Source organism: Entelurus aequoreus, linkage group LG07 (assembly GCF_033978785.1).
Source record: "Entelurus aequoreus isolate RoL-2023_Sb linkage group LG07, RoL_Eaeq_v1.1, whole genome shotgun sequence".
In the NCBI taxonomy this organism is placed as follows: Eukaryota; Metazoa; Chordata; class Actinopteri; order Syngnathiformes; family Syngnathidae; genus Entelurus; species Entelurus aequoreus.
Window position 1 is genome coordinate 76,118,048 of NC_084737.1, and position 12,329 is coordinate 76,130,376.

Sequence of the window (12,329 nt, forward strand, 5' to 3'; positions counted from 1 at the left end):
TTTTTTATCTTTAATATTTTTGAGTATTCACAGTGAAAAGTTCAATAAAATCCCACTAAATATATTTGGGATCCAAAAGGTATAGCTCGGTTGGTAGAGCGGCCGTGCCAGCAACTTGAGGGTTCCGGGTTCGATCCCCGCTTCCGACATCCTAGTCACTGCCGTTGTGTCTTTCAGCAAGACACTTTACCCACCTGCTGCCAGTACCACCCACCCTGGTTTAAATGTAACTTAGATATTGGGTTTCACTATGTAAAAGCGCTTTGAGTCAATAGAGAAAAGCGCTATATAAAATATAAATCACTAAATCACTTCATAAAGTGATACATTTTTATTAAACTGCTCCCACAGTGGAGTGTTTTAAGTCTCGTCTTAAGACCCACTTTTATTCTTTGGCTTTTAACACTACGTGAGTTGTGTGGTCTTCTGTCCTCTGTTGTCCTGTGTGGTTAGGGTTATACATTTTGATGTCTATTTTACTGTTTTAATTGGTTTTACCCTTTAAAATCGTTTTTAATCATATTTATTTTTTATATTGTCTCTGTATTGGTTTTCTATTCATTTATTCTTTGTTTTTATTCAGTCATTGGTGTAGCATAATATTGTTTTTAATATTGTTTTTAATATCGTTTTTAATATTGTTTTTAACATGGCTGTGCAGCACTTTGGAAACATTCTTGTTGTGTAAATGTGCTATATAAATAAAGTGGATTGGATTGGATTGGATTAGTTTTTTTTTACTTTTAACACTCAAATTATGAGATCAACTTCAGATATATCTGTCGATTTTACGTTTGAACTATTATTTTGTTTGTTTTATGCTCTTCTGTCAAATAAAACTTTGATGTTTTTATATGGCAACCACACAATATATGCAATATTTTTTCCACATAAAACATTTTAAAGTGATATTTTTTAAGTAATAATTCATTATAACAGATTTTTAGTCTTTTTTTTTTTTTTTTAGCAATGGCAAAATAAACAAAGACAAAAGAAAAAAAAACAGCCTGCATGGCAGCTTTGTGTCAACATTGCAACTTTTTCTTGTTAGATTTCAACTTAATTCCACTTTTTTTTTATTTTAATTTTAATTTTTGCAATATTATCAATTTTGCAATTTTTGCAGAATGTGTGGCGGGCCGGTAAACAATTAGCTGCGGGCCGCAAATGGCCCCCGGGCCGCACTTTGGACACCCCTGGCCTAAGGACAATATTATAGAGAGACATTTCTACCTTTGCTGTATTACAGAATGCATTACTATTAGAGATGTCCGATAATATCGGCCGGCCGATATTATCGGCCGATAAATGCTTTAAAATGTAATATCGGAAATTATCGGTATCGGCCTTTTTATTATCGGTATCGTTTTTTTGTTGTTGTTTTTTTTATTTAAATCAACATAAAAAACACAAGATACACTTACAATTAGTGCACCGACCCAAACAACCTCCCTCCCCCATTTACACTCATTCACACAAAAGGGTTGTTTCCTTCTGTTATTAATATTCTGGTTCCTACATTATATATCAATATATATCAATACAGTCTGCAAGGGATACAGTCCGTAAGCACACATGATTGTGCGTGCTGCTGGTCCACTAATAGTACTAACCTTTAACAGTTAATTTTACTAATTTTCATTCATTACTAGTTTCTATGTAACTGATTTTATATTGTTGTACTTTCTTTTTTATTCAAGAAAATGTTTTTAATGTATTTATCTTGTTTTATTTTATTAATTAAAAAAAAAAGAAGGACCTTATCTTCACCATACCTGGTTGTCCAAATTAGGCATAATAATGTGTTAATTCCACAACTGTATATATCAGTATCGGTATCGGTTGATATCGGTATCGGTAATTAAAGAGTTGGACAATATCGGAATATCGGCAGAAAGCCATTGTCGGACATCCCTAATTACTATGTTTTTATAGCGTGTGTAGGCATGGTTGGCAATAACTGTTTGAGCTCTGTAAATAGCGTGACATCACAGCGACGGAATATTTAAACAGAGAACCTGCATCCGAAATAAATTGGATGCAGAGCGGATAAAGCAGGTTTTGTGTTTGATGCATCAACTACAATGAACTTGAAGTACATTTTGAATTGCTTTATTTCATACATTTGAACATTTGAGAAAAATGCTGAAGCGGTCAAAAGTGTTGTTATTAGCAGCCATAAAGGATGTTGAGCCTTGTGATGTCAATTCTGGACATGCCCTGCCTCTGGCCGATATTGGCGCCGGAATTGGGGACGATGGTGTCTCTCCCATTGATGCTGAAGGCTGTTCTTCCATAGTGCATGATGGAGGAGTAGTCGTAGCGGGTGTTCAGGTTGTTGGTGTTCTTCTTGTCGAAGTTGAAGGCCATCTGGGGGTCGATGTTCTGCCAGATGATTCTGACATAGCTGTCACGGTCGCTTCTGGTCTGCTCGTGCAGGAAGCCCAGAGCATGAAGGAACTCGTGCTGGATGATGCCGTGGTAGATGCAGCCTTGACGGTTGAGTGACACCACCTGCCTCCCTCCCTGTCTGCCCAGAGCTGCGAAGCAACCACCTTTGTTCTCAACGCTGATGAAGTCGTATTCATTGCGCCGGGGGACGAAGCGGATGCAGGACCTGCCGTGGAAAGACTGAAGTGCCCTCTCAATCTTCTGCCTCTCCATGCCGCTGAATTGAGGACTAAGGATATAGGGGATCGTCACCAAGCCGTTGGAAGATTTCCTCCACAGGCAGCTATTGGACAAGCACCTCAGGGCATTTCTGGTTTGGGGAAGCAGCATGTCTCCTTCCATTAATAACTCACTTGTGCCATTGTTGGTGGTCAGGATTGCGGTGGTAATGTCAATGGTCTCCTCGTCATTTCCTGAGAATTCTTCATCCATGTCCTGTTGAGCCTGAGCTAGGCCAAGCAAGAGGAGCATCAGCAGACTGGCAACGGGACTCATTTTCAGCTTGGTTCTTGTGGAGTTCTGCTGTTGAGAGACTCTTTGAAGACTGATGTCCTTCTTGGTTCAATCTGGGGTCTTTATACTTTGCTGCACAGGTGTGGCTGTAGGAAGATTACAGTTTGAAGGCCTAAACAAACATCTGAAGGGTGGACTCCACTGGCAATCCTTCCAGTATCCTTTGTTGCTACAGCTAAACAAAGTAGACAATATGAGGGGGATGAGGGGTTTGGATATTGTATTTCTGTTGAAGTCCCTCCTTCTACATAGTCTGACTGTGAGGTAATTGCCTGGCTGTTCAGTCACTGGTGATGCACCATTAGACTAGAATATATACTTTTTTTTTGATTGATTGAGACTTTTATTAGTAGGTTGCACAGTGAAGTACATATTCCGTACAACTGACCACTAAATGGTAACACCCGGATACGTTTTTCAACTTGTTTAAGTCGGGGTCCACTTAAATTGATTCATGATACAGATATATACTATCATATATACTATCATCATAATACAGTCATCACACAAGATAATCACATTGAATTATTTACATTATTTACAATCAGGGGTGTGGAGGGGGGGGGGGGTATGGACATCAAGTAGTGGACATAGAGAGAGAGAGAGAGAGAGATCAGAAGGCATAAGAAAAAGAAAAAGTATCTGCATTTGATTGTTTACATTTGATTATTAGCAATCGGGGGAGGGTGTTAGTTTAGGGTTGTAGCTGCCTGGAGGTGAACTTTTATTGCGGTTTTGAAGGAGGATAGAGATGCCCTTTCTTTTATACCTGTTGGGAGCGCATTCCACATTGATGTGGCATAGAAAGAGAATGAGTTAAGACCTTTGTTAGTTCGGAATCTGGGTTTAACGTGGTTAGTGGAGCACCCCCTGGTGTTGTGGTTATGGCGGTCATTTACGTTAAGGAAGTAGTTTGACATGTACTTCGGTATCAGGGAGGTGTAGTGGATTTTATAGACTAGGCTCAGTGCAAGTTGTTTAACTCTGTCCTCCACCTTGAGCCAGCCCACTTTAGAGAAGTGGGTAGGAGAGGGAGGTGGGATCTGGGGTGGAGGTCTAGAAGTAACCTGACTAGCTTGTTCTGAGATGTTTGGAGTTTAGATTTGAGGGTTTTGGAGGTGCTAGGGTACCAGGAGGTGCATACGTAATCGAAAAAGGGTTGAACGAGAGTTCCCGCCAGAATCCTCAAGGTGCTTTTGTTGACCAGAGAGGAAATTCTGTAGAGAAATCTCGTTCGTTGGTTAACCTTTTTGATTACCTTGGTTGCCATTTTATCACAGGAAAGGTTAGCCTATAGAATGGAACCTGGTAATGATTTTATTCAGTCCGTGTAATCATTAGAAGAAGTTGCAATGATGACCATCAGAGCCAGGCTTGTTTAAGTAGCAGACAATGCATTGTCGGCGCGTAAAAGTTAGGGCATTGATTTTTTCCTCATTCATCTACTTTTTCCCCCTAACCTATTCTTTACGGGTTCACAAGGGAACATGTTTCCCGACATACAAACACACATGGGTCCCATAAAACTAGAACATGAACAGATTATCTGCATTGCTGTCATGCCAAACACATTAAGTATCGTAATATTGGCAACCTTAACAGTGCTATCACTAATTACCTTGCTGCATATGTTTGTTGTGTACCAAAGAGACTCACTTTTAGAATCAATACGGGGCCTTATCTGTCAAAACAGGGACACAAAGTTGTCTATGGTGTTTTTTATCACAATAAGTATGTGATCTATAAAAACACAACCTGGGAATTAGCCCTCGGCTAAAATCTGACATACAGTATTTACGTGCCTCATATATGTTCGTTAATGTTGATATGCTCTACCTATTTTAAAGAAAGAAAAAAAAAGACAACCCGATGTGAAAATATGTGCACCCATCCGCAAGCATTCTACACGATTATATCGTACGTGCTCTTTAACATACAGTACAGGCCAAAAGTTTGAACACACCTTCTCATTCAATGGGTTTTCTTTATTTTCATGACTATTTACCGTATTTTTCGGAGTATAAGTCGCACCGGAGTATAAGTCGCACCTGCCGAAAATGCATAATAAAGAAGGAAAACAACATATACTGTATAAGTCGCACTGGAGTATAAGTCGCATTTTTTGGGGAAATGTATTTGATAAAAGCCAACACCAAGAATAGACATTTGAAAGGCAATTTAAAATAAATAAAGAATAGTGAACAACAGGCTGAATAAGTGTACGTTATATGAGGCATAAATAACCAACTGAGAACGTGCCTGGTATGTTAACGTAACATATTATGGTAAGAGTCATTCAAATAACTATAACATATAGAACATGCTATACGTTTACCAAACAATCTGTCACTCCTAATCGCTAAATCCCATGAAATCTTATACGTCTAGTCTCTTACGTGAATGAGCTAAATAATATTATTTGATATTTTACGGTAATGTGTTAATAATTTCACACATAAGTCGCTCCTGAGTATAAACTGTGGGATTCTACTACTCTGAAACTATTCCAGAGTATGCATCCCTTGTGAGATATTTTTTTTTAAATGATCAAAATAGTTTTTTTCTTGTAGGCACCTCACAATCTACTCATGGTCCGAGATGAAATGAAAAGAGTTTATTTCGGTCATATAATCAACCATTTTGTGTGATCATTTTAACAGCCCGGATTATACATATTAACAATCATACACGTACACACACAAAAAGAAAAAAAAAATACAGAAAAAGGTTATTAAGGAGATTATTAGAGTCTGGGGCCGTACTTATCAAGCTTCTTAGAGTGCCATTTTACACTTAAGTCCTGAGAATTTGCGAAATTTAGTCCTACTCTCAAACTTAAGAATAAAAGCTTTTTATCAACGTTCTTAAGTCTAAGAATCACTCCTACTCTCCACGATATTTAAGAGATCTTCAGAGGTGTCTTAAGTGGTTAGGAGTTGCCAGCAGGGGATGGCACTGAGGCGAGAGAGACGTGCGTGAACGTTCAGGGAACGGAACAATGTTTTTTTTTTTTTTTTGATAACGAGCAGCTGATCAAACGGTATCGTTTAGACAGAGCGGATATTATTTTTGTCACAGATTTAATACTTTTCGATTCTTTGTTGATTTCTGCATGTGTCTGCAGTGGGCTAGTATATATAGAGCCACCCACACCAGTTTCAAATTAGTTGCCTAATTAATGCATTGGAAAGAAAATGTTATGACAGTAGCGTATGTGTGTGGCCGTGAGGTGAGTGACGTCAGTGAGTGTGTGGGCGATAGAAGAGAGGGAGCGGTAGCGTGAGTGCCGGCGGGGACTAGTTTGTTTTGTATTATTTTGTAGTTTATTGTCAAAATATACACTCCCATTGTCCACTTAAATATTTCCAAGATATTTCTTTATTCTTAGACAACGGATTCCCTTCCGTGATTGGTCATTTCTATGGACACAGAAATGACGTCACCTAAAATTCCGTTTACGGCACATAGTAATGTCGTAATTCAGCTCTGAGTGTGATACTTAAGATTCAGTCCTACACTTCGCTGAAAGTGTGAGTAAGACGCTTGATAACTAACTTTTAAGTGCAGCTTTCAGCGAAGAATTTATTTACTCTTAAGTCAACTCTTAGCAGACTTCTTAGGAGTAATTCTAAGAAGCTTGATAAGTACGGCCCCTGGTGTTTCTGTATTTAATGGAGTCATTAAATTGGGGCGTAGCAAGTTTACGTAGCTATTTAGACATCAGACAGCATTTCAAAATAAAAAACAAATAATACCTCAATTGATTATAATTGGAGAGAATATTATGTTTTGGTAGAGCGACTGTTTTGGTTTCAGAATTGTTAAGTTATACAAAAACTTAGGTGAGAAAAGAAGCCTACAACAGAGAAACATTATGACTGACATCATGATTAAAAATGACATATATTGTATTTTACTGTCTTGGATACCATGTTTCTAAAAGAAAGAACTGAGTCCAGTGATCCATATTTACCTTGTTTGTCCGTAGTAACAAAGGATAACGTTACATATTGAACTAGAAGGATTGCCAGTAGAGTCCACCCTTTAGAAGGTTTGTTAAGGCTTAGCACCATGTCCCTCAACCCATAATCCTCCTATGGCCACACCTGTACAACAAAGTATAAAGACCCTAGACTGAACAAAGCAGGACATCAGTCTTCAAAGAGTCTCTCAACAGCAGAACTCCACAAGAACCAAGCTGAATATGAGTACCTTTGCCAGTCTGCTGATGCTCTTCATGCTGGGCCTCGCTCAGGCTTATCAGGACATGGATGAAGAATTCCTAGGAGACGACGAGGAGACTATTGACATTACCACCACAATTCTGACCACCAACAATGGCACAAGTGAGTTACTAATGGAAGGAGACATGCTGCTTCCCAATAACAGAAATGCCCTCAAGTGCTATTCCAATAGCTGCCTGTGGAGGAAATCTTCCAACGGCTTGGTGACGATCCCCTATATCCTTAGTCCTCAATTCAGCGGCATGGAGAGGCAGAAGATTGAGAGGGCACTTCAGTCTTTCCACGGCAGGTCCTGCATCCGCTTCGTCCCCCGGCGCAATGAATACGACTTCATCAGCGTTGAGAACAAAGGTGGTTGCTTCGCAGCTCTGGGCAGACAGGGAGGGAGGCAGGTGGTGTCACTCAACCGTCAAGGCTGCATCTACCACGGCATCATCCAGCACGAGTTCCTTCATGCTCTGGGCTTCCAGCACGAGCAGACCAGAAGCGACCGTGACAGCTATGTCAGAATCATCTGGGACAACATCAACTCGGAGATGGCCTTCAACTTCTACAAGCAAGACACCAACAACCTGAACACCCCCTATGACTACTCCTCCATCATGCACTATGGAAGAACAGCCTTCACCATCAATGGGAGAGACACCATCGTCCCCAATTCCGGCGCCAAAATCGGCCAGAGGCAGGGCATGTCCAGAGGTGACGTCGCAAGGATCAACCTGCTCTATGGCTGCTAATAACACTTTCGACCTCTTCAGTGTCAAAGTTATTGTTTGGCATAATGATCATCATGACAAATGCAACAAATTTGCTTGATCTTTATTCCTTCAAAATCAGTTTGTCCTGTTGTGTTCTGGATGTCTACAGTACAATAAAATCATAACATATTGACCCATCCTGCGTCAAGATGTTTTATGCTTGATAAAAAAGGTTTGTTGGTGGTAAAATAAAAACAAATGTTTGTCATCTTACAAACCCCGTTTCCATATGAGTTGGGAAATTGTGTTAGATGTAAATATAGACGGAATACAATGATTTGCAAATCATTTTCAACCCATATTCAGTTGAATGCACTACAAAGACAACATATTTGATGTTCAAACTCATAAACTTTATTTTTTTTTGCAATAATAATTAACTTAGAATTTCATGGCTGCAACACGTGCCAAAGTAGTTGGGAAAGGGCATGTTCACCACTGTGTTACATGGCCTTTCCTTTTAACGACACTCAGTAAACGTTTGGGAACTGAGGAGACACATTTTTGAAGCTTCTCAGGTGGAATTCTTTCCCATTCTTGCTTGATGTACAGCTTAAGTTGTTCAACAGTCCGGGGGTCTCCGTTGTGCTATTTTAGGCTTCATAATGCGCCACACATTTTCAATGGGAGACAGGTCTGGACTACAGGCAGGCCAGTGTAGTACCCGCACTCTTTTACTATGAAGCCACGTTGATGTAACACGTGGCTTGGCATTGTCTTGCTGAAATAAGCAGGGGCGTCCATGGTAACGTTGCTTGGATGGCAACATATGTTGCTCCAAAACCTGTATGTACCTTTCAGCATTAATGGCGCCTTCACAGTTGTGTAAGTTACCCATGTCTTGGGCACTAATACACCCCCATACCATCACAGATGCTGGCTTTTCAACTTTGCGCCTATAACAATCCGGATGGTTCTTTTCGTCTTTGGTCCGGAGGACACGACGTCCACAGTTTCCAAAAACAATTTGAAATGTGGACTCGTCAGACCACAGAACACTTTTCCACTTTGTATCAGTCCATCTTAGATGAGCTCAGGCCCAGCGAAGCCGACTGCGTTTCTGGGTGTTGTTGATAAACGGTTTTTGCCTTGCATAGGAGAGTTTTAACTTGCATTTACAGATGTAGCAACCAACTGTAGTTACTGACAGTGGGTTTCTGAAGTGTTCCTGAGTCCATGTGGTGATATCCTTTACACACTGATGTTGCTTGTTGATGCAGTACAGCCTGAGGGATGGAAGGTCACGGGCTTAGCTGCTTACGTGCAGTGATTTCTCCAGATTCTCTGAACCCTTTGATGATATTACGGAGCGTAGATGGTGAAATCCCTAAATTCCTTGCAATAGCTGGTTGAGAAAAGTTTTTCTTAAACTGTTCAACAATTTGCTCACGCATTTGTTGACAAAGTGGTGACCCTCGCCCCATCCTTGTTTGTGAATGACTGAGCATTTCATGGAATCTACTTTTATACCCAATCATGGCACCCACCTGTTCCCAATTTGCCTGTTCACCTGTGGGATGTTCCAAATAAGTGTTTGATGAGCATTCCTCAACTTTATCAGTATTTATTGCCACCTTTCCCAACTTCTTTGTCACGTGTTGCTGGCATCAAATTCTAAAGTTAATAATTATTTGCAAAAAAAAAAAAGTTTATCAGTTTGAACATCAAATATGTTGTCTTTGTAGCATATTCAACTGAATATGGGTTGAAAATGATTTGCAAATCATTGTATTCCGTTTATATTTACATCTAACACAATTTCCCAACTCATATGGAAACGGGGTTTGTAGGAATGATCCATGTCGTTGATGTCCAATTGGATCCTAACGTGATAACAACAACAGTTCATGTTTCTCTGCAGCTCTCGCTGTCTCAACTGGCAGCTACTTCACGCTACCCGACCATCAGCCAGTCTAGCTCGGGGTTGCCATGGCAACAGTCGTTTCCTGCTCTTCTCCATCCTTCCCTGACGGCGACGGCCCACCAGCCGTCACATGTCGTAAGATCCCCCGGCCCTGGCGCCCTCCCAGACACGCACAAAAACATATAGATACTGAAGTACATAGAAAGAAAGGAAGGTAAGGCTGAGAGAGTTCAGTGTTTGCTAAAAACACACAACATGTCCTTTTTTGTGAGTATACACAGGCTGACAAGCAAAGATGTCCAAAAAACAGATCTTTGTTTATTGGTTTTCAAACTTTTTTCCACCAAGTACCACCTCCGAAAAAAACTTTGGCTCTCCACGTAACACCATAATGACCAAAATTAAAATACAGTAGCGTACTAGGCCTAAGTATTCATTAAAAACATGGCAGATATTTAATATTTTTGGCTACTGTAATAATAAGCACAGTTTGAACACTAACACTGCGTTTGAATATTTTAATTAGGTGATTCTTTGGCGTTTTCATTGTGGGCCCCATCGCAGTTATGGTTGCACTCAGAGGGCCACTTTTTACAGTGAATAATATGCAGTATGAATATAAATGTGTGTACATAAAATATGTGTATAATTGTCTGTCTTTTTTAACGTACCTGTACAAAACCATATCTTTGGATTGGACTGTGTAAAACTGGCAGCTCAGTCGCCACTATTTTACCGTAATATTTGTAGTTTGTTTTTTTTTAAAGTTTTTTTTTCACAGCATATAAAATAAAAAAATACATGAAATTAAATGGAATTTACCTAAAAATAAAATAAATACATAATAAAAATAAAAAACCTAAAAGTTTTTTATACTGTCAAATCTACGGTTGTTGTGTTTTATAGTGTATTATTACTCTATATTGAAAGTGGGTTTTACTGTGACATTTTTTTTACTGTAAAATGTTTACATTTTACTGGATTACTTGCTTTGAAATCATAAGTCAAGCAGATACTTAAGTAGTTATCTTTATTTGAGCAATAACATTGTTTTGAAATGTATGATGATATATTTTGTTTTATTATTAGAGATGACTAAAGTGTATGTGTAATTGTACACAGTACACATATTTTTGTAATACATTTATTAAGAAAAGATTAGGCACTTTATTTTCACATATCATTTCCACGCTTTCGGGGGCCACACAAATTGAAGTGGCGGGCCAGATCTGGCCTTGAGTTTGACACACGATGACATCAATGATACTAGAATCTCATTGCCAAACTTTGGTACTCGTGGGCTCCATCTAGTGCAGGGGTGGGCAATTAATTTTTACCGGGGGCCGCATGAGCAACCCGAGCACTGCTGGAGGGCCACATCGACAATATTTCAATTCAATTTTGCTCAATATTATTTTTGATATATACCTTAACATAAATAATAATAATAATAATTTATAATAATAGTAATACTTCAACATAGTGTGTGTAACAGCATTCCATGACTAATATAAATAAATTAACATTAATAATAAATGACAGTAGAATAAGCACACGTATGACTGAGGAGTCATAGTGTAACTTTGTGTGGTGTTTGAGTTGTCCGACTTTTTGTGTGGCCATAAACGCACCAGTGGTTTAGTGCTATGCGTGTTGGTGACAGATGACAAGTTGCTTTTGGCCTGGTTTGTACGGCAGAAAATGACTAGTTTTTCGAGATAGGAGTGTTTTACTCATGTTTTTGGTGTGGTTATGTCCGAATATAAACAGTTTTGCTCAATAAAGTGATCGATATAATTCCTGTCCTCGAAGCATCTCGATAGACGTTACAATAATTGAACGGTGTTCAATTGAACGGTGTTGACAAACACCGTTAGGGCCGCTTGTTGTCACTGTCACTCAAAGTTGCATTGCAAAATTACACAGAATAAATGTGTTTATTTTGTTTAGAATTCAGATGAGATTTGATTTGGTGCGCGGCATATATTTGCTGTGCGCAGAGGACGCTTGAGCAGTGCGCAATTGCGCAGGCGCGCACCTTAGAGGGAACGTTGCTTGGCAGTCCATGTCTTGTTGAAAACACGCCATTCGTCATCAACTTTTCTCTTTTTAGCGTATTGGGTGTAAACCGTGCATCACTTGTCGCTGCATGTGCACCTTCACTCGCAGGTTACACACGGACACACGCCCATAAATAATACTTTTCAAAATAAAAGCAGCACAGTTGTATTGCGCGCACGACATAGATGTTTTTTTCAACTTTACAGCAGCTGTTCACATTCACTCACAACCACGCACACGCATACGTCCACACGGAAGTAATACAAATAACGATTTTCAAAACAAAAGCAGCACCGTTGTATTGCACACTCGACATAGATACTTTTTTAAATTTATTTTGTAATTTATAAATGGCCTCACGCGGGCCGGACAGGGACGCACAAAGAGCAGAATGCCCAGGTCTGATCTAGTGACTAGATGGAGCCCACGAGTACCAAA

At 39.5% G+C, this 12,329-nt stretch overlaps 3 protein-coding genes across 3 annotated transcripts in view; 2 read left to right on the forward strand and 1 right to left on the reverse strand.

Annotated features, from left to right (window-relative positions):
* nphp4 (nephronophthisis 4) overlaps positions 1–12,329 on the forward strand; it is a 486,853-nt gene that overhangs the window by 270,821 nt on the left and 203,703 nt on the right. Inside the window, exon 14 of the mRNA XM_062054501.1 lies at positions 9,828–9,965. Within this exon, the coding sequence (XP_061910485.1) occupies positions 9,828–9,965 (138 nt within the window). The remainder of the gene's footprint in view (positions 1–9,827; positions 9,966–12,329) is intronic.
* On the reverse strand, positions 2,160–7,044 carry LOC133654268 (high choriolytic enzyme 1-like). Its single transcript, XM_062054504.1, has 2 exons — positions 6,938–7,044; positions 2,160–3,050 (listed from the first exon to the last, which is right to left on the reverse strand). Exon 2 carries the CDS (start codon positions 2,944–2,946, stop codon positions 2,170–2,172), a length of 777 nt encoding a protein of 258 aa, XP_061910488.1. The 5' UTR covers positions 2,947–3,050; positions 6,938–7,044; the 3' UTR covers positions 2,160–2,169.
* On the forward strand, positions 7,169–7,945 carry LOC133654269 (high choriolytic enzyme 1-like). The gene has a single exon (XM_062054505.1). The coding sequence runs from the start codon at positions 7,169–7,171 to the stop codon at positions 7,943–7,945; it is 777 nt and encodes a 258-aa protein (XP_061910489.1).

What these genes read in the sequence shown, in the direction of transcription:
- LOC133654269 (XM_062054505.1), top strand. Translation starts at nt 7,169, where the DNA reads ATGAGTACCTTTGCCAGTCTGCTGATGCTCTTCATGCTGGGCCTCGCT.
- LOC133654268 (XM_062054504.1), bottom strand. Translation starts at nt 2,946, where the DNA reads ATGAGTCCCGTTGCCAGTCTGCTGATGCTCCTCTTGCTTGGCCTAGCT.